Source organism: Magnolia sinica, chromosome 14 (assembly GCF_029962835.1).
Source record: "Magnolia sinica isolate HGM2019 chromosome 14, MsV1, whole genome shotgun sequence".
Lineage (NCBI taxonomy): Eukaryota > Viridiplantae > Streptophyta > Magnoliopsida > Magnoliales > Magnoliaceae > Magnolia > Magnolia sinica.
Window position 1 is genome coordinate 68,240,169 of NC_080586.1, and position 27,606 is coordinate 68,267,774.

A 27,606-nucleotide genomic window follows, 5' to 3' on the forward strand; every position below is an offset into this window, starting at 1 on the left:
ATTATAAAAAGAAACAAAAAACAACAACAAAATAGAAGCAAAGCCAAAGAAGAGCTTAAACAATTATACAACTTGAATTGGGGGTTAGGGGCCCGGGCAATAACCTAGGAGGGAGGAACACTGTGATATGAGATTGGAAGACAAGACGACCAGTTTGTAATGTCTCTGGAAATCAAGGCCAACATGCGAGGAGGAGAGGAAGAATTTTGGAAGCACTAGAAATTCCTCTCTTCAGGTTGCCCAAATAACTGCCAAGATAGAAAGGTGCCAAATTGCTTTAAGATCTTTGCCCAGTCCTCCATGTCATGCAAACAGAAGGTCCAGAGCTGTGGTTGGCATGACCCAAGAATTGTGGTAATAGTTGAGGATAGAGTACCAGATCCTCTGAGCGAATGAGCAGTGAATGAACAAATGATTGATGGATTCCAAACTATTCTCCTTCTCTGAAGATTGTTAATGGTAGGATTCTCCTCTTAGCCAAAAGCTAGACAAACACTGCAATTTTCGGCAAAGCACCATAAGATCAGAAGAAAGATGGAAAGATGTTTCTGGCCGCAATGGAATGGTTGCTAAGAAGCTTGAATAATGATCGAACGAAAAACTTGCCAAAGCTTTCCAGGGACTAGGTAGGCGAATTGACAACTTCTGGAGAAGGGCAAACTCCCTGTAGAAGTTCCGAAAGCCTGAGAAACTCTTTCAACTTCAAATCCGATAAGGATCTCTTCCAAGGGCACCAAACCCCAGACCCCACATCAGAGAAACAAGAAGCCACATAAGCATATGAGTTTGAGGCTACATGGGCTATAGAAGGGAAAAGAGATAAGAGGGGCCTTCCAAAACCCAATGTGCATACACTGTTACCAAGGGCAAAGAGAGATCTTGGTGCATGTGGGGCCTAAGGAGTGTAATGGCTTTTCATATAGAAGAGGCTCGATAGAGAAAGGAACTTGGTGAATCACCCCATAGCTTTAGTGCCATACTTCTTGGCTAAGATTTCTTTCCACTAGCTGCTCGCCTCCAAATCAAAGTGCCAAATCTATTTTCCTAGAAGGCCAAAATTAAAGATAGCCAAATCTTGCATACTTGCACCCCCTTTGTGAGAGATCTGCAAACTTTAGGCCAGTTGAGCTAGCTGAATTTATGCCCCTTAGAGTTGCCATTCCACAAGAAGTGTCTCTTCTTAGCCTATCAAACCTCCACAAAACCAACTTAGGGAAACAACATAGGGAGAGAAAATAAGTGGGAAGGTTAGAAAGGGCGACTTTGATTAGGGTGAGCCAGCTCCTGAGGGATAGGTAATAGATTTTTCCAGGAATACAATTTCCATGTGACACGCTCAATGACCTCATCCCAAAGGTGCTTGGCCGGCTTCCCAATGCAAAGGGGAAGGCCAACGTAGGTAGAAGGGAAGGAGCCTGTCTTGTCACTGAAATCCGTTGTTACGAGAGAAAGAGCAAAGGGAGGAAGATTGATGCCCAACATCTCGCTTTTAGAGGTTAATCTTAAGGCCAAAGATGTCCTCAAAATAACGGATTACTTTCTGAAGATTATCAACAATTGCCTCAGTGGTCTCACGTAAGAGGAGCGTATCATCAACGAACTGAATGTGAGAAACAAAGGGGCACGACTGCACCACCTTGAAGCCCCTGAAAAGGCTAGCTGACTCATCTTTCCCCAACATCCTACTAGGACCTTCAGTAGCAATGGCAAAGAGGAAGGGGGATAGCGACTCACCTTGCCCGAGCCCACAAGAGGAGCTGAAAAAACCTATAGGGGAGCCATTGACAAGGACTAAGAACTTGGCCGAAGAAATGCAGACCTTGATCCAACTACGCCATCTTGACCCGAAGCCAAGACAACACGGTATATAGTCTAGATAATCCTAGTCCACATGATCAAAAGCCTTCTCGATATCTACCTTACAAACGACATTGCTTCTACCTTCACGTTGTCGGGAGTCGATACTTTCGTGGGTGATGAGTGCGCAATCAAGGATTTGCCGGTTAGCCACGAGAGCTCCTTCAACCTTGGACATAACTTTGGAGAGAGTTGGCTAAAGTGTGGAGGCTAGGACTTTAGCCATGATTCTGTAAAGTTCCCCCATCAAACTGCTGCGCCGGAAATCCTTGAGCAGTGCCACTCCTTTGACTTTCGGAATAAGAGCGATAAAGGAGGCTCCCACAGCCCGAGGCAACCTACAGGAGGAGAAGACCTCAAAGATGAAACTAAATAGGTCTTTTTTAATATCATCCCAAAAAACTTGAAGAGAAGGCCAAAGGAAACCTGTCTGCGCTGGGGACTTTGTCTATACCAAGGGAGAAGAGAACACTGTTCTTGGTTTTCTCCTAAGAGAAGGGGTATTCAAGGAATGGAATCCTCGACAAAGATTTGGGGAAAGACTAGAGCATGCAAAATCATGGATTTTCATCTTTGTTATACGATTCCAAGTGATTTCAACGGAAAAAAACTGATTAAATTTGACAAAAACTTGTCAATTTTGTTTCCAACCCACCCACTCTCCAATATTGATTTCCACACCCCAATCCCCTTTTCTCTTCAAAAAATAGAAAAGGGAGGGTTGAAATTAGCTTAGAAAGGGCTTCGGTGAACGGTGGCCGTAACTATAACAGTCCTAAGGAAGCGAAATTCCTTGTCGGGTAAGTTCCGACCCATACGAAAGGCGTAACGATCTGGGCACTGTCTCAAAGAGGGGCTCAGTGAAATAGACATGTCTGTGAAGATGTGGATTACCTGCACTTGGACAGAAAGACCCTAAGAAGCTTTACTGTTCCCTGGGATTGGCTTTGGGCCTTTTTAGGTGGAGGACAAAGAAGGCCTTGTTTCGGCGGCCCGAGCCATCAGTGAGATACCACTTTTGAAGAGCTAGAATTCTAACATTGTGTCAAGACCTTCGGGCCATGGGACAGTCTCAGGTAGACGGTTTCTATGGGGCGTAGGCCTCCCAAAAGGTAATGGAGGCGTGCAAAGGTTTCCTCAGGCCGGACGGAGATTGGCCCTTGAGTGCATAGGCAAGAAGTGAAAATTTGAGAGAAATCATGATTTTAGAATTCTTTTTGTTGAATTTTTTAAGGGGGGGGGGTTGTATTGTCGATGCTTTGTATTATATAATGGCGATCTATTGAAAATATTGTAGTTTTATTATTTAACGATATATCACATGATACATGGAAGTTCTATAACTTCTGTGCTGTTTTGTATCGTTGAGCCTCGATATCGACAGTATTGGCCAATATATCAGCCGATACTATTGATAAGCAAACATGGCATGTACATCTACCATGGAGCAAATGGAGCAGCGGATATTTTAGATTTCATCTGTGCTTGATATATATCAAGAATGGCAGGGTTCTGTTCCTTATTTTATAGCCAGTATAGCAAATGCTGATAGAACTGCTTGTACATGCTGGAGATGCATCTCCTAGTTTCCTCTCAATATAATGAACGTGGCTTCTAAAATTTCTTAAACATCCACGTGTCTTAGTTTTAACAGTTTATTCCTGTTCGAATGCTTTCTTGGAATGTTGTAGATGCTTTCTCACCATGGAACAATTTTTCATTTGCAGATTCAAGCATGTGATGGTGACAAGCTCGTTATTGGTTTTTGGTGCGATGACCATGACATGGATATGCGATAAAATATCAGAATCTGGATTCGGTACTATTCTATATGTGTTTCCTTACTTCCCTTCTCATTTTTCTATCTTTGTTTGTTTGTTTGTTTGTTTGTTTTTTTTTTCCCAATCATTGTGCTAATACAGTCTCGGTAGTATTCTATATATGTTTTCTTACTTCCCTGTTCATTTTCTATCTGTTGTTTGGTTGTTTTTTCCAATCATTGTGCTAATACAGTCTTTTGTGGTGATTTATTTTTGTTTGATTACATGGTCACATATCTTGTGTATCCTTCTGACTTCTCTTTCCGTTATTCATGAAGCCAGTTGGTTTATTCTTGTCGACTGATTGATCAACACTGTTTATAGTTCTACTTTCTTTTCTAGCCTGAATTTTCTAAATGTGGAAAAATCTGTTTACTTACAGTATGCCAAGTGAGATTTGTCAATGGAAATGCTTCTTTCTATTCACTGGTCTAAAGATTCTACAGCTAATATCATATTATTCTTTATTGTTATATGAAATTAAGAGTCCTCGAAATTGATTGATCATCCTTTGCCATGTGCTAAAACTAGTTCTACTCAGCTAGAGTGTTTGTTAAATAGTTGGAGTGCATTTTTCTCTTTTTCTGTATGAATTGGATGCCATATCCATATGATCTTAGTTAAAGTCCGTTCCACTGTTAACTAGTATGTACAGTGTTTCAACTATTTAACGATGGCAGAGAAGTGATTTTTGTGAGGTAGATGTTATCAAGAAGAAAAATTAACATCCTATTGATCTGAGCGACATAACTGTGGATGAAGCTATGGTCGAGAACCATGGGGCATAAAGGGATACCGGATATGTATGGCCTAGGTAGAATGGTAGGTGATACATTTCTCTATATCAAATTCCAAAGGGTAAAAAAGAATTAGAAGTGATAAGCTTTGTAGAGAGAGATAAATGACAAAATTTTCTATTATCAAAATTCCAAAAACTGAGAATTGGAAGTGCTAATCTACGCATTCATTCGGCATGTCAAACCCTATCCTTACATTGCTACTAAATCACCAAATTTCCCTTTCACTAGGAAAATATTTAAGCACATAAATAGCAGTTGAAACAAAGCTCAAATTGTGAAAGGAAATGCCCAATATGAGGCTTTATGTTGGTTTGACCTACTGTTCCAAATATCGATGATATTATTGATAATATTGCGATATTATCGGTATCCCCAGCGATGCTAGGTTAGTGATACTGAAACTGTAGGTAGTCAAAAAACTTCCAAATGTCGCCAATATTTGGTGATATTATTGATATCAACGATATTTTTAGAAGAATCGCTTAGAAAAGTTCTCTAATTTTTGCAATACCATCAATAATATCCTCAATACCAGGTGATATTATCACTGATACTCAATGTTCGAAGTATCGGTATCACTAGAGAAACAACTGTAAATAGGCGAAAATTGGGATACTAGAAAAACATCTATAAATAGGTGAAGATTGGGAAAAACTTGAAAAAACCCAAAAAATCTCCAATTTTTTTTTGGAATTTTGTTACTTAGTTTTTATTGAATCAAAGTTTGGATTTGGGGAGAAATCTTGACTCGAAATGAACACAGGCCGAAACTCAAAGGTGACGAAAAATCCAAAGAAATATCATTTTTTTTTCAATGGAATCGTGGATTTGAAAATCCATATCTATGCATAATTCTCATGCATTGACATGGATTTAGGGTGAAAAAATTAACATGTAAGTGAAAAATGGGGAAAATTGGTGAAATTCTATTTATTTATTTATTTTTATTTTTTTTCATTTTTTTTTTTGGAAAATGTATTTTCACTGTTAATTAATATAGAAATTTTACATATTAATGAGTGTTGACCAATTTATTGATTGGCTGGAAATTTTACATAGTTTTTTATATTGATTTTTTTGACAACACATGGTTAGGCCTCTATAAAATGGAAAATTATTGCGTATAGGTTTTTTGGCAATAGTTTAATTTCTAGATGTGTAGATGTGTCTTTTTACATCTCCTGAAGTTTCATTGAAAGATTCCATCATTTTCCCAACGTTTCCCCAATGTTTCCCCTAGATAGTGATATTTTTTGAGTATCGGCATTAATATTGGCGATACCGGTACTTGTTTCTGTATCCCCAATCATTGATATGTGTAATGATACAAATACTCTAAACACTGGTTTCACCCCAAGATAACTCTTCTTGATATCCATATATATGGAAAGCAGATAAAAGATGGACTTATGAGCAAAACCTTAAACTGCACCATTCGTTTTTCAGCTATTTTTTGAGCTGAAAAATTCACTAGGAAGCGATAGGCATAAGAATATAATATTTATCCACCTAGTACAATTCATAAATGCATATTACTTATTTTAACTAAAGATTTGTGCACGTGCATGTGTGTGTGACCCCTATTAAACTGCATGACTACTGATTAAGGGTCACATACTAGTTACTGCAGTTCTGGTTGCTGTCTATGATGTTACAGTCCTAGTGAACCAGATGCATTAAACCTAAATGAACACTGATCTGAAATAGGCATGTGAGAATATCCCCACCTCAAAAAATAGAGGAAATTTTTTGAAAGGTACCTAAGAATTAAGGATTGATGGGACTTGTTTATTGCTAATGTTTTACAGAAATGTGATGCAAAGGTTCAGGTGTTGGGGATTTAGAGGGAGTAGGGACCCATAAAATTGAAGAAAACTGTCATCAATTGATGTTGAATTCTGGCTTCTACCTATGTTAACTTTTGCCTAGTCAGGCTAGCTTAGAGGGGGAAAAAACAATTTCGTGGTTACGAGGCTGCCAATTTTGATGCTTCTGAAGACTCTGTTTATATCACAAGCTGTAAAATATTTTGTTTTCCCTCACCAGTTGTTGTAGCTTGTGTAGATGCAGAATTAAGCTGTATGCCCTCTTATTCTGTCTCTAATGGTCATGACTCATGCATGCTTCAGGTCAAGGGTCATCACTAATTATATGCACAGGGATATTGACCGGCTATACAGATACTTTGTACAAGATGTTGTCTCAGCTATCAGGTAGTTAACAGAATAAATAGAGAACTTTTCAGCTATTTTTTTCTTCACTTTTTATTTGTTCCTTCTTATGTTCATTGGGTTGGTGATGAAGTTAAAAGGAAATGAACATTACAAATAGTTATTATTGCTTTTGTGTTTTATCCATTTGAACTTTGAAGAAGCATTTTTGTGTTTTGATGCATCAAGATGTGATTGATGTGGATAGCGGATGACCGAAAATTCGTCCAGATCAGGAAATCCTAACCCTGAGATCAGTGTCCTAAAAGCAGATGGTTAAGAAGAAAACAGAGTTACATAAAAACAGATGGTTAAGAAGAAAACAGAGTAATGGTTTGGGTAAAAAAGGCCATCAAGGCCAACGATTGGATGGCTAGCAAGTTCCAATCTAGGAATGTAAGCATATGCCCCAAACCATGGGCCCTGCTTGTATGTAAGGGCAAATCGAGATACTATTCACATCCCGATGTATCAGGATAGATACATTTTGAATTACATGTATGAGAATAATTAAGCGCCTTGTTCCCTGGACTAGTTTGAAAGGCCAATCATCACAATCATCATTATTTCATATGGTCTAGTTACCAGTGCTGTTGATTTGAGATGAAGGTCATTTTCCAAAACAAGAAAAAAGAAAAGAAAGAACATAATTCCTGGTTATACTGTTTCTAAATTTATGGTTTTAAAAAAACATCTAACGTGCTTGGGAGTACAAGAAATTATCAAGGCACAACGGCACATGTTTCCTGCCACTATTTTTTTTTTTTCACACGCACTCGCCACACACCCATGCACGCCATAGTGGGATTTCACCACCTATGGGTTTCGAACCCAAGACCTCATGTTGAAACTCCTCCAAGTCTACCACTCGGGCAAGGACTGTGATGCAGGATATGAAAATTAAATATGATATGCGAGATTTCAGGCTTAAGATCACGTTAGTTCAGAAACAATTACACAAATTCCATATCCCACATGAAAGTCCAAACATTCAATTAAGGGGAATCTATGCGGGTCTAGGCCTACACATGATAGGGCTGGATTAATAAAAATTATGAACCAAACGATACTCAAAGATAAGAAATAATCATCCACACATGCATAGTAATCAGTCCCTAATCCATGAGATTCACCAATTTCAAATCAAGGAACCCTAGGGTAAGAAAAGGGGCATAAAATTGGAGATTTGAGTAATTTAGGGTTAGGTTTAGGGATTTTGGGTGAAAACGGAGTGAAAGAGAGGAGAGAGACGAACCAGAGAAGTACCGCATGCGTGGACAACAACAATGGCCCGTAAACACATGCTTGTGATCTCGGCCACACGTGTGTGGGGTCCACTATTCAGAAAAAGGCCACCTTGGCCCTGGTCGGCCAGGGATGGACTCCAAAACCCCCAAATCTCAGCTCGATCCGATGTACGGTTTGTGCGTGGTGCTCCGCCGAAGTTTCAGCCCTCCTGTAGGGCTAGATTTTGAAATTCTGCTGTGGGGAGGAGAATTGCTGCAATAGATGATTGATTCGAAGTGTAAATGATGAGGTGAGATGAGAAGAAGGGATGGTAAAAGACGGGTGCTAGAGATGGCGATGGATGGAGGTGAATCGGGATAGATGTGGCTCCGCACCACGGTAGTTAACTCTTTGATGAAGGGAGGGCTTTGCACCCAATTAGGCTTCACAACTCAGAGAGTAGGAAAACGCAGAATTTTTATTAATCTTCAATCAATTAAAAAAAAGCTACAAGGGGTGCCTATTTATAAGAAAACCTTATACACCAAAACTCGCGCCATGTGCGCAACATATTACTTGGCGATGAAGTGAACCAAAAATAAAAACTAATCAAAGAAATCTAAAGCGTCCATGATGTTATAAATAACATTAATAAGCAAAACCTAAAATATGAAATCAATCTGACTGGTGGGCCACGATCATGAGATCCCATGATGTGCTTTTCTTGACTAACGGGCCTACTCTTTTAAATCAAAACTTCGTCTTCTAGGTACGAAGCCCTCCCTGGACGTCGTCATCGATCCAGATCGACGGTGGGGCCCTCCTTCTGACGTATGTGCATAGAGGGGCGGCGTGAGTGCGCGTGTGCGCATGATGTCACCATCAGACTGGAACCCTTTCCTGCCACAACCTGTCTTTTAGCAAAAAAAATGTGTTCTTTTTTTATTTTTATTTTTTTGAAGGATAACTCGATGTGTTTTATTCCTACACTTTGCACACTACTGGCAGCTGGTACAGTTCTATAGTTGATTATTGATTGGCTTCTTGTTTTCGTATCCTCAAGCATGTTTCCTAGCAATGTTTGAATTATCTCCGATATTATTGAAATATCTCCGATATTATCTTTATCTCTAGCTCAACAATACCAATAACACAGGTAGCGATACCGATAACACAGGTAGTATCAGAAATTTCAAGTATTAGCAATGTATCGCTAAGTATCGCCAACGTATCAATATCGCTAATGCAATCACTAATATTTTCAGTTATGTAAATTCTAGGTGTCGCTTGTATTGCCAATGCATCAATATCGCTGATGTATCGCCAATATTTTCGACTATGTAAATTCTAGGTAATGCTTGTATCATAAGTGTATCGATGATATTTTAATAATATCGCCAACGTATTGATATCATCAAAATTTTGTTTATTAATAAAAAAAATTATTTCAATTTTTTTTTTCATGGGCACATGGTTGTATGTAATGTTCAATTTGTCAGTGATAATTTCTCGATATTATCGATATTGCAACACGCGCGATATTGAGAACACAATCTTTCGTTTCCTTTCCCATTGTTGATGATTTTTGGGTGAAATATTGTGTTGTTGATATTTTCCAACATCGATGGATGTTTGGATGGAAGGTTGGATGATTAAATAAGCCGGATGGGATGGTTGGACTGATTTCTTACAACAGCACATGCTTTTAAGGCTCCGTAAAATGGAAACTTGTTATATATGCATTATTTTTTTATATTTTTATTTTTAATTATTATTATTATTATTATTATTTAATTTCTAAATATGCAAATATGTACATTTTAACATATCTTGCAATTTCACTGAAAATTCCACTGTTTTTCATGCTTCCCTGCATTTCCGGTTATCAACGATATTATTGGCGATATCAATATTGTTTCCGTATCCCTGTCCAGCGAAACTTGTAGCGATACCGATAATTCAAACATTGTTTCCTAGTATACGATTATGGTTATGATTATAAGGCAGTGGAACTGTCCTGCTGGAGTTTTAGGACTAGTTTTAGAGTCCTATCAGTGTCAAAGATTCTAATGCTGCAGAAGTAGCGACCCTGCTGCAAGCTATTCATTTGGTGCTGAAGTTTCTCCCCTTCCCATTGACAATTGAAAGGGATTCTCGCAATGCTGTCTCCTGGGCTAAGTCTTCATTCCCGTGGAGATTGGCTAATTTGATGGAGGAAGTTTGTGCCTTGTGCAGAAACTTTCAAGTGGTTTTTTCTCAAGTTCGAAGAAAGGATAATGAGGAGGTGGATTATCTTGTGAATAAGGTCACTCTTAGCCTCTTAGTCCGTTCTGGATTGTTGTTGATTGGTGTGACCCGTTCTTGTTTTGAGTCTTCAGTTTTCCTGGGTTGTAGTCTTGTGGGGGCTGCTTACTTCTGAGTCTGTTCTTCTCTCCTTTTTTCTTTCAATTAAATTCTTTTATTCTTAAGAAAAGACAGTCATGTCAGTAAATCTGGTGCTTGTTTAGCCAGGATCTGTTTTTCCACGAGCCCTGCTAATGGGACCTGTTAAAAACTTTGGGGGCTCTCAGCTTCCTATGCATTTTGACTCATTTATGTGATATTCAAGTTGATCATCTGAGCAGCCACATACAGATGCCCTGATTCAAAGATCAGGTTGATTTGCTCATCAGGTGGGCTAAATGGTTTTTACAAAATAATAAACTGCTAAAGAGAATTGACCGATGAACGATGATCCGCATTCAGAGTATGTGTGTGGCTCATCCTATGGGAAGACTGGTCTGATCTCTCTCTCTTTTTCTTTTCTTTTTTTTGCCAGGGCATCTATAGCACAGGTACTGCTAATCTTGGATCTTGCATGCACATGTCATGTTGACGTGTGTGCCATGAGTCCCAAGAAAGTGTACTTGCATGCATCCTGTTTGCATTTCTTTGTTTTCCAATATATTGGCAATAAATTCAGAGTTGCAGTAGAGGCTATTTTTCTAGCTGTGAATTAAAAGGACAGGTTATGCTTCTATACTTATGCAAACCTTCTTGTGTCATCTAAAACCATGTTTACATCATATGACTACAGAAGTATAACTTTTCTTCAATGTACTATAGGCATTCTATTTGCATCATTTCTTCATGTGAATGGCACTTAATGCTTGTATTGTATCTGGGTGAGTTCTATGCAGGAAATGCCACGAGTTGTTGGCCATATATTCTAGCAGTATTAGGCATTTTCACTGTAGTCACTATGTGGGCAGTGGTAGTTACTGAAGGCTGCAGGAAGATCAAGTTGCAGTATTATGGTTTTAAACTCGCTTCTGCTGCAAGGTGAGTAGTCTCATCCATGGTATCCTATTTTGAGTATCTTGTTAGTATTGCACTTCATTGTCCAAGAAAAAATATGTTAGTTGGAAAAAAAGGGTAGTTATGTTAGAAACTTTTCGAAGTTCATATCCACCTTGTTGAAACCAATGTTCGTAATATCAATACTATCGGTTGATATATCGGCCGATATTATCGTTATCGCTTGCTAGGGAGACAAAACCCAGCCAAGATCCCTCGGAAGTTTAAAAAATACCGTAAATGTATATATCACACGATATATCATAGATATCGCGCGATATATCATAGATTTCACGCGATAATTGTTGATATCATCGACATCCTCGCTCATTCTTTTCGCATTTTTTGACAGACGCACTCAGGGGTTGATTGCTCACCCATTCTTTTTGGATTTTTTGACAGACACTCACGGGTTGATTGTAGAGGGCTCACGAGTCTACTGTAGCCAACAACCCACAACGACAATAAAAAGCCGATGCGGGGTTGCGTATTTACCAAATTTTTTTAAAAAAAAAAAGAATTAGGAAAAAAGAGAGGAAAAATTGGAGAGTACCTGTAGGCTGTAGCGAAGATTGTGTGATCGGAGGTGGGCCATTCCATTAATTGACAGACGTAATTTCGATTTCCCTCTCTTTGCTAATTTTCCTCTTTATTTTCTTCAAATGAGAAGATGCGGGGATTTCTCGGAGATTCCGGTGAGAAATCGGGTTGGATTGATTGTGATTGAGGAGCCCTCTTCCTTTCAGAATGCTCGCCTTCCGGAACCCTTGCAGCCTCGCATTTCAAAAGAGGCTCTGTTGCATTGCATTGCGTTCGAAATGGAGGGACGCGGATTAGCTACTGAGTGATGAGACTCGCTATTGAAGTGACGACACCAAATTCTATGGGTCCCACAATAATGTATGTGTCGTATCCACGCCGTCCATTCATTTGGAAAGATTATTTTAGGGCATGACACAAACAATGAGGCAGATCTAAATCTGTAGCGGAGCCCACCACAGAAAAAAGTGGAGAGAGTGACGCCCATCGTTGAAACCTTCCTAAGGTCCACTGTGATGTTTATTTGAGATCCAACCCGTTGATAAGTTAAAAAATATTTTAAATAAGGGAAAACACAACTATCATCTTGATAAAAAACTCTTGTGGCCCTCGAAGGTTTTTAATGGTGTGCGTCACTCTCCACTGTTTTCTGTAGTGGGGTCCACTCAAGCTTTGGATTTGACTCATTCTTTGGCTCATGCTCTAAAATGATCTCTCCAAATGAATGGACGGTGTGGATACAAAAAATACATTATGGTGGGACCCACGGAACTTGGTGATGTCACTTGAGCACCATCCTGTCAATAGGTAATCCACGTCTGAAACAAGACCTCATTTATCTCGGTGAGAAAACTTTGTGGGGCCCACCGTGAATGTATGTGGTTTATCCACGCCATGCAACCATTTTTACAACTCATTTAATGGGTTGAGCCCAAAATTGAAGCATATCCAAAGCTCTGGTGGACCATACCATATGAGATAGTGGGAATAATGATTTCAACCGTTGAAACCTTGCCAGGCCCCACAGTGATGTTTTTCTGTCATCCAACCTATTCATAAGATTAAAGAAATAGGGCTGAAAGGAAAACATAAATATAAGCTTGATCCAAAACTTCTGTGGTCCTCAAGAATTTTTCAATGGTATACGTTCAATTCACACTATTTCTCGTGGTGTGGTCCATTTGAGCTTTGGATATGCTTCAATTTTGAGCTCAAGTAATAAAATTATTTGCTAAAATGAATAAGAGTGGATAAAATATATAAATCACGGTGGACCCCACAGAGTTTACTAAGTACATTGTAAATTAAGGTGTTGGATTTGGTGCTATATGAGTAAACAATGCAGTGGGTGTTACGCTTAATGTAGGGCCCACGATGATGACATGTAGTAGATCCACTCCATCCATTCTTTTTTATAGCCAATTTTATTATGTCATACCAAAAATTAATCACATTAAAATCTAAGGTGGAGCACACCACATCAAATAGTGTTAATGAACACTTACCATTAAATGACATGGATCTGCTTAATTTTTCTGGTGCAGTCCACCAAAGATATGGATCTACTTAATTTTTGGAATAATATGCTTAAAGGATATTATAAAATAGATGGACGGCCTGGATAATATATATATATATATATATTAGCAAGGTGGACCCACAGAACCTGTGACAAGACTAGCTGGTCTACCATGCATACACCCCTCGAGCTCCGAGTGGTACGGATGATTTAAAGGAGATGAAAGTTACATGGGCCACACAATGATGTATTTATTATATCCACCCCGCTCCTATTTGGCGAGATCATTTTAGATCATGAGCCCAAAAATGAGTCATATCCAAATCTCAAGAGGACCACACCACAAATGGCAGTGGGACAATGATTCTTACCATTAAAACGTTTGTAGGGCCCATAATTACATTTATTTTCCATCCAATCTTTTCATAAAGGCCACAAATACCTGGATGAAGAGGAAAAACAAATATCATATTGATTCCAAACTTCTGTGACCCCAAAATGGTTTCAATGGTAGACGCTCAATCCCCCACTACGTTTTGCATTGTGGTCCACTTGATAATTGGATCTTCCTTATTTTTCGGCTCAAGCCTTACGACGAGCTCACCAAATGGACTGTTGGTTTGGATATAACAGATACCTCATGGTGGGACCCACGGAACTTGGTGATGCCAACACACGTACACCAGCCAATCCGCTTCTGCGGATTTCCTACGAAAGCCTCTGGCAAGAACTAGTTCCTGCGCACCTAAGTGGGGCCCACTTTAATGTTTGTGATTTCACTTTAATGTTTGTGAGAAATCAACCCTTCCATCCATTTTGTAAGCTCATTTTAGGACTTGAGACCAGAAGTGAGTAGGTTCCAAGACTCAAGTGGGCCGCACTAGAGGAAAAGGTGGGTAGGTAAATTCCTACTGTTAAAACATCCTTGGGTTGACAGTGATGTTTAAATGCCATCCATACCGTTCGTAACGTCATTCCTACAGAATGAACTGAGAAAAAAGATTATTACCCTGATTCAAAACTTTTGTGGCCTGATGAATATTTCAACGGTGTACGTTCAATCCTCACGTTTTCGGCCCGCATGAGTATTTGATCCGGCTCATTTTTTGTACCATGTCCTAAATGAGCTCACAAAACGGATGGGCTGGGTAGATTTCTCATAAACATCATGGTGGGTCCCGCCTAAGTTTCCACACGAACTTCCTGCAAAAACGACTTTCGCTGGAAATTTTTCTAGCGACGCAAGACTCGGATCCATAGAGGTGGGTGGGACCCTAACTGTGGGGCTTAGGGTGATGTACATGTCTTAAATCCTCATCATCCAACAGTTCTGAAAGATCATTTTAGAATATGATCACAAAAATAAAGCAGATCCAAATATTATGTGGGCCATACTCCCAGAAACACTAGTGATTAAATCCCCACAATTAAAAACTTTATGGGGGCCACTAGAATGTTTATTTGCCATCGAACCTGTTGATAAGGTCGCAAAGATTTGGATGAGACCACACAAATACCAGATTGATCTAAAACTTTTGTGGCTCACGAGAAGTTTTTAATGGTCGATTACCATGGTTTCCTGTAGCCACATAAATCATAGTGGCCCCCAAAGTCAGTGGTCCCACCCACCTCGGTGGATCCTAGGGATGCATCGGTAACGAGGTGGCTACTGACATTGCTCTATGGGCCCCGCACGATATGTCATGAATATTCTTGATTTCCTAATTATTTCTACATATTGATGCATGAGACTAAAATTTTGGTGTCTTACTATATATTGCATGTGTTTTTGTCTTGAATTGCTCATTGCCTATTGGATGGTGTTCTATGGCCCCACCATGATGTATGTGTTTTATCCACGCTATCCATCTATTTCCCAGTAATTTTACACCATCCATCTAATTTCTATGCCATCCAAAACTTTTGTGGGCCCTAGGCAGTATCTAATGTTGGAAATCCCTACTGTGTGTTCCACCTGAGATTTGGATAAGTCTCATTTTTTGGACCATTCCTTAAAATAATCTGACAAAATGGATGGGTGGCATGGTTGAACGACCTTCAACAAAAAGGTACCTGTACGCTATACCCGAAATCGACACAGGCGAGTAGGTAGAGAATACTTAGGGGCGCGAGACAACTCTCTCCAAGGAACTCAGCAAAATAGCCTCGTAACTTTGGGAAAAGGGGTGCCTCCTCACAAAGGGGGTCGCAGTGACAAGGCCCGAGCGATTGTTTACCAAAAACACAGGTCTTCGCAAAGTTGTAAGACCATGTATGGGGGCTGACGCTTGCCCAGTGCCGGAAGGTTAAGGAAGTTGGTGACCTGATGAAGGGGGAGCCGGCGACCGAAGCCCCGGTGAACGGCGGCCGTAACTATAACGGTCTTAAGGTAGCGAAATTCCTTGTCGGGTAAGTTCCGACCCGCACGAAAGGCATAACTATCTGGGCACCGTCTCAGAGAGAAGCTCGATGAAATAGACATGTCTGTGAAGATGCGGACTACTTGCACCTGGACAGAAAGACCTTATGAAGCTTTACTGTTCCCTGGGATTGGCTTTGGCCTTTCCTGCGCAGCTTAGGTGGAAGGCGAAGAAGGCCTTTTTTCGGGGGGGCCGGAGCCATCAGTGAGATACCAATCTGGAAGAGCTAGAATTTTAACCTTGTGTCAGGACTTATGGGCCAAGGGACAGTCTCAAGTTGACAGTTTCTATAGGGCTGTATGGGGCGTAGGCCTCCCAAAAGGTAACGGAGGCGTGCAAAGATTTCCTCGGGCCGGATGGAGATTGGCCCTCGAGCGCAAAGGCAGAAGGGAGCTTGACTGCAAGACCCACTCGTCAAGCAGGGACGAAAGTCAGCTTTAGTGATCCAATGATGCCGAGTGGAAGGGTCATCACTCAACGGATAAATGGATATACAACACATGCACCAAGGTGGGCCCTAACAAGTATTAACATAATATTCGTTTACAGATAAAAGATGTCGGGAGGAAGAGGAGGGAGACAACCTGATATAGGGTGGGAGTACGCCCAGCCCATTCCCGGTAATTGATTCGAGACTATTTGTAATTTATGTGGCCATGTATCGAGGAATGGTGGGGTAACCCGCTTGAAGGAGCATTTAGCGGGAGGGTATTGCAATGTTGTGAATTGTCCTAAGTGCCCACAAGATGTGCGAGAAGAGATGAGGGCCATATTGAAAAAAATGTAAAGACAAAAGATGAATGACATGCACGGGAGATGGACATTAGGGAGGAGTTAGGGCGGGCACCATATGTAGGTGGGGAGGATGTAGTGGATTTTGATAGCGATGATGATCCTGAATATAGACACACAATTCAAGAGTCTATGCGGGATCAGTGGGAGATGGATCATGATAGGTAGTGAGACACGAGTAGGCGTAGATTTGAGGGGTCTATCCATGAGCGTGGTGGGGGGAGTGTGGCAGGGGGTAGTGGAGTAGGTGGGAGTGTTAGGGGTGGGTGAGGGGAGGGTAGTAGGCGGGGAGGATTATGGGGCATGGGCAGTAGTAACAGCATGCGGGTGCCGGATCTACCTTCAAATCCAAGGATGTACAAAGAGGTGAGAGGGACACAAAAGAAAATAAATGAGATGTTTAGTGGAGGGGATGTGAAGAAGAAAGTTAGAAAGTTTATAACGAAGTTTTTAATATAGATCAAATCCCCGCGAATGCTGTAGCAAGCCCGAACTTCAAAAATACGATAAGTGCAGTGCAGCATAGGGGTGAGGGTGTGTAGCCACCCACACCCTTTGAAATCATGAGGAAGTATTTGGATGATGAATATGCAGAAATAAAGACATACGTCGATTCGTATAAGCAGTCATGAGAGATGTACGGCTGCACCGTCATATGTGACGATTGGATTGGACTGACGAAGATGTCGGTCATACATTTTATGGTCTATTGCAGGGGACGAGCGGTGTTCCTAAAGTCTATAGATGCGAGTAATAAGATTAAAAATTTTAACTGCGATTACAAGCTAATGCACAACGTCATGCAAGATGTTGGGAGGATAAACATTATGCAGTTTGTTACGGACAATGGGAGTGCATTTGTATCATATGTATTGAACCCCCTGCACAGCCCATTGCATCGATCTCATACTAGAGGCGATCGGGGATAGGTCGTCAGTGAAGATTATAATTACTAATGCATGGCTCATCACAAACTTCATATACAAACACATATGGTTATTAGCCGTGATGTGCGAGAGGTGTGGTGGAGATATAGTGCGCTACTGGGGTGACGCGGTTCGCCACAAATTATATCGCCTTAAGTAGCCTCCTTAAATATAGACAGGGGTTACGAGAGCTTTCGCCTCTCATGATTACGAAGAATGGAAAAGCAGGTTGACGAAAGTAACCTGGAGAATTAAAAGTACTTGGAAAAGGAGGTTGGCGAAAGTAACCTGGTAAGAAGGTTGACAAAAGTAACCTGGAGAATTAAAAGTAACTTGGAAAAGGAGGTTGACGAAAGTAACCCGCAGTGAAGTTAAGGAACACCATGTTGGCATGTGAGTTACTGCAGTAAACTTAAATTTCATATTATTTTGGAAAATCTAAAATAATGAAAGAATTTTATGATATGCAAGCGAATGGTGGTCCATGTACGGGACTGCAAGGTTTGACATCGATTGGTTGTCCGTGTGCTTGCATAGACGGTGTCCTTGTCACCCTGTGAAAGGAATTGGAGTACGTTTTCCCTCACCCACACAAATAAACGTAATAGACTAGGGTATAAGTGATTTCAGAAGCTAGTGTATTATGACTACAATATGAAGTTATGAGAGAGGCTGCTCCGCGCAGAAGCAAGAAGAAAAGCGCAGGAAGACCCACTGGACCTGATGATAGTCGGACAACATGCATATGTTGAGGATGAGGAGGATGACCCAATTTACCAATGGGTTAGGTCAGATGACTTGGATACCTTGGATGGGTGACCAGAGCCACATGTTGCGGCGGAGGTAGAGATACAAGGGATTGATGTTGACACACATGTGGAGCAGCAGAGGTCTCCTGATAAGGCATTCCATTGACGAGGAGTCTGGAGGGCAGCCCGCGGTAGTCACTATCACGCGGGACACATGGCGGGGAGACATTTTCTGACACCGAGACTAAGTTAAAGAGTGATGCGGGGGATGGGTCCAGTGATGGTGATAATGGTGACGGGGATGGTGGCAGTTCGGGTGGGAGTTAGGATAAGAGGCCTCTTAGCCTTTTCACTGAGAAGGAGAATTTCGATCATGCCACGCAGGACCCTGACCATGATTCTTGTCCAAGAGAACCACGATCCTGTCTTTTTTACAATAAGACATACACGCGTCAAAAGCTACTGAAGAAAAAGCAGACTCAGAAACTTTTAGATTTTGAGTTGTTGGCAAAATGCATGAGGGACACAGGCGTTCATGACAGGCGAGGTTGCTCTAGATTTGGATTACGAACGAGGGAAGGGAGCTTGAGTTACAAGCCACAACATGGATTTGGATCACAAACACATGAGAGTAGCTCGAGTTCCGTGCCACAGTATGGGCATGTATATGGACCTAGTGAATATGCGGCGAGTGACTCCAGCAATTACGACACATCATTTTTCAACTATGGTCAGGAGTTCACTTCTGCATATGGGTAGGGATATGAGCAACGGTATGGATATGGCCAGCAATATGGATATTAAGGAGCTTCATATGTGCCCTTCCTAAATCCATATCAGACACAAACTGTGACGATTACGCAGTACCCACGATGGACGTATTGATTCAGTTCGGAGAGGATGAGTATCAGTGTTATGTCAAGGAGTATCTTAACTGATACCACTCTACTATGACCTGGGCACAATATTGTCGATTTAAGGAGCAGCATTACTATTCCCAGCCCTGCCGAGATGGAGACGATGATTACGAGCAACCGTGCAACTTTATGTGAGTCTAGGGCACAACCAGTCCCCATCATTGATATGTATATTTTTCAATTTTTACTTCTTTTGCTTTTCTATGAATTGGTTGTGTTTTCATACATGACTTTGATATATTTATAAATGTCATGCATTCAATTTAAATATAGTTGCATTAGTTCAGTTAAACATCGCATAGCTTAGGACCATATACGAAGGAAATTTATTATGTGCATCTTTTTTTCTTTTTTTTTTCGAGATGTTATGATTTAAAAGCGTGTATTAAGGGCTTTTTTAACAATCCTCAAAGTTTCATTAAAAAATTCAACCATTTCCCCAATGTTTCCCCATGTTTCCCAAAAAGTATGATAAATTATGCGATACAAATGATATATCCCGTGCGATAACCGATACGTATCTGTATCCCAAGGGTGCGATACATAGCGTGATACTGATATTTCGAACACTAATTGTGAGCAGGTTTTGAGCTTTTATGGAATTCTGGAAGAGGATATTCATTTGTAATGGATTGAAGAGGAGGCATATTATCAATAATGGTTGTCAGGTTAATCAGCAAAACGGGGTGAGACGGCCTGGAGTATCTGAACCCATAGGAACTAAGGCCCATGTCCTGGCCTCTTGCTCGAATGAGGCAAAGGGAAGAGATGAGGTTGAGGGTAGAGAAGACTGATGAGGAAGAATGGTAGCTGGGAGTTCGCGACCAATTGTTAGGAATTCTTCCATCACCATGTAGCGTGGCAACTAGAGGGTCGCTGCTTGACGCCTGATGCAAGAGTGCAGATGCCTAGCGGCTTCTTCTGCAGAAACGCTCTGGCCTAGGCAGAAGTTCTGGAAATTGCCTCTTTCATCCTGACTGTTGAAGAATGATAGGTGATTAATGACAGGTGATTGTTTGAGGAGATACATGGCAAGGGAGCAGGATTGGCCATAGGACAAGCCCAATCAATGGCTGGATCGGCTAGAAAACCAATGGATGGGATCGAAACTAAGATCAAGTAATCCTTGTGGTTGATTCCCCGAGGACTAGCAAGACCATCTGTCACGTGCCCGTCCACATGTTATGCTACGATTGGCTGACTGGATTGCTGTGCTCCGCAAGAGTAACCAACAGCCTTTACACCTTCCCCTACGGAGTTCCCTGGGAGACCATCTCCATGAGGATCATATGCAGGAGAGGAAGAGGGCTCCAGCCAAACAGAGATTCGCGGATGGTCCTTTCCAAGGTTTAATGTTTCTCTACTTTCTTCCACTTCATTACCTTACAAAATCTGACTAACTTATTTTTACGGTCCACACTTTGAACTCCAGATTCCTTTCAGCCTTCACATTTTCCTTCTCATTCTTGGGAGCTTTAGCTGTTCACAATTCAGGAGTGACTAAATCTGATTCAGGAAGAGATGCATGGGAATCAAGGGCAAAGCTTGGCCTTTGTTTGGAAGTGCAGGGCTCCTGCGGGGGCGGCAGCGTCTGCTTGGTTAAGTGGAAGAAACTAAATGCCAATCATAGATAATCTTCAAAAGAGGAAAATGGTGCTTCCAAATGTGTGCTTGATGTGCATGAGGAGCACAAAATCAGTGGATCATTTCTTTATTTCGTGTCCTTTCGCTAGGGAAGTGTGAGACAAATTCTTTGCCCATCTTTAGAATTCCGTGGGTGGCGCCAAGCTCTATGGAAGAATTCTTTCAAGGCTTTTTTTTTTTTGGTGGAATTTGGGATATCTGGGGTGAAAGGAACAATAGGTGCTTCAAGAATTGGTGGAATTTGGGCTATCTGGGGTGAAAGGAACAATAGGGCTATCTGGGCCAAAGTCAATGCCAAGGGTTGGGCTTCTTGTATATAGACTTTTGATAGGTGCAATTCTCTCCCTCATGTATTGAGCGTCTTTGTTGTAAATAATTTTCTCTCTTTTTCTTTTTCTTAATAAAATTCTTCATTTTATTTTAAAAAAAAATATGTGCCATTGAGGTGGCCCGCGAAGGAGACTTTCATAACAACTGGTTGTGGCAGTAAAGAAAATGTGGAAGAAAAGCAAATCATAAAGAATGCCATGAAGCCTAGTTAGAGAAATAGAAAATGAAAGAGGGGTAGGGATAAGACGAGTCAAGGCTAAGCTTTGGTTCTTTTTGAGGTATAAGGGTTTCTGATTTAGAGTGAGAAGGGTGAAGGAGTTATGGATCTTTCATCCTTTGAGACCGAAGAAGAAAAAAAAAAAAAAAGAGAGAAGAGGAGAAAGATTAAAGGAGAAGGAATAATCTGAAATTGAAAGGATGGAAAGAATTCTTCCAAAAGGTGCAAAGGGGAAAAAGACTATTTAATCCTTAACCAATGTTGGGAAAAGGGAAGGAGTTGGAGATTCATGTGTTGTCTTACTTTCAAGGTATCATAATTACTGTTACAATACAGGCCGTTACAGCCTTTATATATATATATATAAACTTATCAGCCCCGTAACAGGCCATTACGGGCATTTTTTTTCCTTAATGGCTGTAATGGCTGTTGCATAACCATTTTGAATATCTTGCTCACTTTTGTACATTGTAAAAATAGAGCAACTTTAAAGCACTTTGACAGTGAATGGTTAGGACATGGAAAAACATAGCTAGCATCCATGGAGGGTTCATGTAAAAAACAAGTTAAGTTACCAGTGTAATATAAACATGAAATTAAAATTGACTAGATAAAAATCCCTTATAAGGGCATAGAAAAGCACTATAAGGTCTGAAACAGATGCCCTGGTATATTTTCTTTACAGATAAGTTTCAAAGAACTGACACAAGTTTACAGCCGAATTGTTTATTCTTGTCTTGGTTGGTTAGATTGCTCCTCTGATTTCTTCCTTCCAAAATAAACAGTCTACTTCAGCTGACGTGGACCTCAATACTTCCCCAGACACTCAGCTTTACTGGCCATTTACATGCTTTACTAATGTGGTTCAAATGTTAGCTTAATGATAATTCCAAACGGTCAAAGGGCCAGGGTTCTTTTTAAAATCATTTTTCTAAGTAACAGTAATGTGGCATATCTGAGTCTATACTCTATGTTAGACGGTTTAGAGATTAGTAACTTTTGTATGGATTCTATAGCATAAAATCACAGATCATATTGTTTCCTATTTAATTTTTCTTTGCAACTTGAGAGTAATCAAATCTAAAATTATCTCAGCAGATTTGTTCGCATGTCTGAGATTACTTTCCAACTATAGCAGATAGATATAAGAGTTTTCGTTTTTTTTTTATTTTTTATTTTTTATTGTGTGTGTGTGTGTGAATGGAGAGCAATAACAAGTTCCATAAATCATGCCGCTATACCATCAGCGGTTTTTGCAAATGCAATAAGCTCATATTGACAATTGACATTGCGTCCTTTTTTCTTGGATAGAGATGATTCCCCAATTACTGAGGTGGAGCCCTATATCCCTTTCAACATTAATCCTCAAGGGATGCAGCCTGTCCTCACCACCACCTATCTCTTGGCTTTTCCTGGCATTCTGGCAAGGTCATTATACATCTGCAGATTTCATTTTGCCATAATTTTGATAGGGTTCTTGTTTGCTTCTATGTGCTATAAAAAAAAACCTTATAACATGGAGCATTTATATGGCAGCATTCTTGGTTCTCCGTTCTGGGAACACGTGAAGGAGATACTTAACCCAGACACTTCCGTTGGTGCAGCACCTTGGGTTTTCTATTCAATCTATGCATTTTTCGTCTTTGTATTCAATATATTTGACATTGTAAGCATCTTCTGAACCTAATATCAAGTATTTTTAATTATGTCATCTTAACGATGCACTTGCACTCACGTTGTTCTTCTATTATCTAACATTTACTTTTGAAATCTTTTCTTTGGTAGTTTCTTGCATAGTATGCTAATGATTACAAAGGGCGAGTTATTTAGATCCATTGTTGTCTGTATTCTTACCCATTCCACACCCTTCATCCTCAGTCTTCCTTGCCTCTTCTCCCCCAATGTGTGTTTTTTTGAAGGATTATGAATGAATTTTATTGAAGAGAGCCTGGCAAAACCAGGGAAAAGAATACAAAAACCTGGAGGTTACACCTCGGAACAGACTGAATTCAGATCTAACTGTAGGCGTACCCTAGCCCATTCGATTACATCCCCTACCATCTTCCTTAAAAACTTGACTAGAGAAGATCTCTTGTTATCAAAACAGCTTGCATTATGTTCAGTCCACAGATTCCATAAACCGGCTAAAAGAATCAGCCTCTACACTGCCGCCTTTTCTTTCGTTAGACGAACACCATGCCAGGCCCGCATAAAAATCGGAACTGAACTAGGCATGGCCCAAGCGATGTTGAAAAGCGTGAACATATGGTTCCACAACTGGGTAGCAAATGGACAGTGAATAAGAAGGTGGTCTACAGATTCGGCGTTGCTCATACTCGTCAAGAAAATATTCGGCAGGCCTCTTTTGTAAGTTATCTTCTGTCAAGATCCGTTTCCTACTTACCAACCAAGAAAAAACCTGAGGCTGCTGCTGGCCACATCAGGGAGTTGGGCGAATCTGGAGAGGGATAATAGTGCTGAAGTCACAAAAGAAGCCTAGCAAACTTGTCGTCCGTCAGCCCCCTTCAGCACGGGGGACACCAAGCTCCGCTACCCTCTGCCGAAAAACATCGATCCATTCTAATGTCCTTCTGCATGGATAGAGCCGCCAAGGCTGGGAAATCTCCTTGAAGAGGGCTGGTCCCACACCATGGGTCCTCCCAAAACCTGATACGATCGCTGCTTCCCAGGGAAAAAAAAATGAAGAAGCAATAACAGAAAGAGATACTGCAAGGATGGCCTTCCAAATAGCAGAGACCCGGCGAAAAGAGGATTTTTTAGTCTCCCATCCTCAGTCTTCGAGCCCATACATATGGGCTAAGAAATCTCTCCACAATCTACCTTCTTCGACCCCAAACCTCCATTTCCATTTACCCAATAAAGCGCGATTCATAGACTCGAGGTCCCTAATCCCCGCACCCCCCTTTGGCTTAGATGACAGCAAACGTCACTCCAGCATAGAAGATGAAATTTGTGCTTATCCTCCACCCCATGCCATCAGAAATCCCTTCTCAGCTTCTCAAGTTTATGCAAAACTGATTTCAAGCATCTGAAGAGAGACATGAAATATAAGGGGAGATTGGAGAGGATCAATTTGATGAGAATGATGCGACCTGCTAAAGAAAGATGCCTCCTTTCCATGTAGACAACTTCCATTCGAATCTCTCAATGGCCTTGTACCACAAGTGCTTAGGGGGTCTTCCCACTCATAGGGGCAACCCCAAATATGAATATGGAAAGGACCCCACTTTGTAATCGAAAATAGCTGCCAACTCTCACGCTTATTCTTTGGGGAGATTGATCCCCAAGATCTCGCTTTTATGCGCATTAATATTCAACCTAGATACCTCTTTAAATCAACCCAAATTTTTTCATAAATTATCCATCTTCGCCAGCTCTGCTTCGCAAAACAGAAGTCTATCATCTGCGAATTGCAAGTGGGAAATGATTGGCCTTGAAGTGGAGCTGCAAAAACCTGATATAAGATGAAGTTGCTGACCTTTCATAAGCATAGCGCTCAATGCCTCTACCACCACTGTGAATAAAAAAGGAGATAAGAGGGTCACCTTGCCTAAGGCCCTTCGATGCCTTGAAGAAGCCCTTAGGAGATCCATTTACTAGGACTGAAAAAGATGCCAAAGACACATGCCCCTATCCAACCGATCCATCTTTCACCACAGCCCAACCTACACAACATATATCTCAAGAATTCCCAGTCCACATGATCAAACACTTTTATGATGTTGAGTTTGCACACCACACCAGGTTTCTTTTCCTTGTGTTGGAGATCAATGCATTCATTGGCCAATAACGTGCTATCCAGAATTTGCCTGTCAGTGATAAAAGCCCCGTGGTTGTTCGAAATGGCCAATGTCAGCACTTTCCTGAATCTGGAAGCCAATATTTTGGCTAGGATTTTGTAGGGGCAGTCTATAAGGCTAACAGGCCTAAAATCTCAGAGCGATTCTGGGCCTTCTCTTTTCAGTATGAGATCTATGAATGTTGCTCCCATAGCTTCTTTGGGCAAATGTCCTCTGGAATGAACTATTTGAATCATAGTTTATCTTACTTTCGAGATTGAGGAGTTCCCTCCAACCTGTCAGGAATTTTGGTCATGATTTCTGTTTCGACATAACCCTCAATCTTTGCTTACTGCGGTCTTCGACAAACTTCATGAAGGCATGGACATCGTCATCTTTTGCCCCAAAAGTAAGGCTAGTGGATCTCCCCACTCTTTCAAGCATATCTTTATACCATTCCTTACCGCCTCTGACATTGCACAGGCTTCTGAATTCGAAAGAGGTTCAGCCGTGGGGATAGGAGGAGAGCTAAGGACTCTAGAGGAAAAATCCTTGGTCACTTGAAGAGGGGTTACGTTGAGAGAATCTGCAAACTCCTCCAGCATAATCTCCCTAGAGGTATCACCCTTATCTGAGAGAGAATCGCAAGGCTTGAGAGGCAGTGCTACTTCGGGGAGGGGACGAGGGCGATCTACGAAGTCTAGGATGATAACAAGTGGGCTAGCGTCGTTGGGAGAACCAGGGAGAGGGCAATGGCTGCTGAAGAGAATGGAGCATGTGGAAAGCAGATGGCCTCTCTGTCTTCTGTCGAAAGTCCCCTACTAATAGAATGGTTTGAAGGAAAAAGAGGCACACGCGACTCGAGCGGCCCAAGAGGCTTAGGAATAAAATCGATTAAAAGGGAGTTGGCACATGCCTCACTAAACCCACGTGATGGAAAAGAATAGGTAGAATCACCTCACACGTTTGAGGAGAGAGAATCGTGTGAGAGATGGGAGCTTGCCGCCACACCCGCTAAATGTTTGAAATCCAGTTTGCCATCCCCGATTGAACGGGTGGGATAGAAAGAAGAACCAGCTAGCTGGCATGTGTTTGGTCTAGCTGGAGGCTCGGCTCCAAGCCTATCATCTAACCTTGAGCGAGACGTTGTAGGGAAAATATCTTCCTTCCGAGCCTGACCAAGCACCCGAGCCACCTCTCGAGCCCGTCAGTCCTCTCAATCCTCGGTGACTCCACCCCAAGCCACTTCTCTGCCTTTGCGAAAACCATCATTCGGGATGAGAGACCCGATCGGGTTCCTCCACGTGTTGCTCCGATCCTGCTCGTTCGAGCATTTGTTGCCACATTTCGCCCCTCGGAGTTTCCGTAAAATTCAGAGTCTCATGGGAGCACCGAAAAAGTGCTCCATCTTCCTCGCTGCCTGCCTGTGGGCGAGATCTTGAGCGTGATTGAGGGAGAATCTTTGAGGAAGCTTCTTCTCCTTGCTCGGATCTTGGCTATACTAATATCTAACCCAGCGATGGTATCCCTGTCGATTTCCAGAACTTGACCCAGTCAGGAAACCAAGGCTCTGAACACCTCTCCAACCCCACAGTTCCAATGGAATGCCCCAGAGCAAGAAGGAAACATCAGATTCCCCGAATAGGGATCTATTGTTCCATCTATGAACCTCCATGATCAGGCCGTCCTTGGAAAAAGAACCTGCGGCTATCGCTTGGTTCATGTTAACGCTGGGGTAGAGGTAGACCCAAAGTTCACACTCACCCAAGGGTTTGATAATGCAATTGTCTGCCTTGATTTTGCAACAAATCTCTAGCCAAGAGAGAACATCCACCAAGGAGACTCCTTTCCTGGTGATGAGTAGGAGAGAATGAAGAAATTGGGTCCAAGTTCCTTGGAGAACATCAGACTTGACTCTGACAACCGGATGCTCCCCGCCTTGTTCCATCCACGCCCAAATCGTGGGATCCCCCTTGGAATCGAGGTTATAACTAGAGCAATGCACCAGCACTGGAGGACTCTTCTTGCTAGTTACGGCCTCTTAAGTATGATTTGGGGATCCACACCAACTTCGATTTCCCCCTATCTATTGGCCTCGATTTGTTCACATATTTTGCATCTCACGCCCTATTCGAACGGAGATGATGGGGATTGGCCTCTAGCGAATCCCAATCACCCCCCTGAGGAACGGACTTTGCCGGAGCTTTCCTACCACCTTTAAAGACCATGTCCTTTTTTCTGCTCGAACCAAAATGAGCTCTCTGCGCTAATATTCTTCTCCCCTTGAACTGTTGTCCACCTACCCCCTCGGTTGCTCGAAGGCGAGCCTCTTCTGTCTACATGCGAACGAAGGTAAATCCCCTAGGGATATTGTGCCGTCTGTCTCGAGGAATGACAACCTCTGTGATGATACCATGGGGCTGAAACATACTAAGAAGGTTTTCTTCCATTCTAGGGGAAATCTATCCACGAGAATAGTGGGGGATTCAGGAGGAAGACGCC

General features: G+C 41.5%; 1 protein-coding gene across 5 annotated transcripts in view; it reads left to right on the forward strand.

Moving 5' to 3' along the window:
- The window catches only part of LOC131226067 (preprotein translocase subunit SCY2, chloroplastic), a 77,863-nt gene that overhangs the window by 43,987 nt on the left and 6,270 nt on the right, over positions 1–27,606 (forward strand). For all 5 annotated transcript variants that reach the window (XM_058221735.1, XM_058221736.1, XM_058221739.1 and 2 more), the window contains exons 6-10: positions 3,585–3,676; positions 6,607–6,690; positions 11,094–11,235; positions 22,616–22,732; positions 22,841–22,970. In XM_058221735.1, the coding sequence (XP_058077718.1) occupies positions 3,585–3,676; positions 6,607–6,690; positions 11,094–11,235; positions 22,616–22,732; positions 22,841–22,970 (565 nt within the window). The remainder of the gene's footprint in view (positions 1–3,584; positions 3,677–6,606; positions 6,691–11,093; positions 11,236–22,615; positions 22,733–22,840; positions 22,971–27,606) is intronic.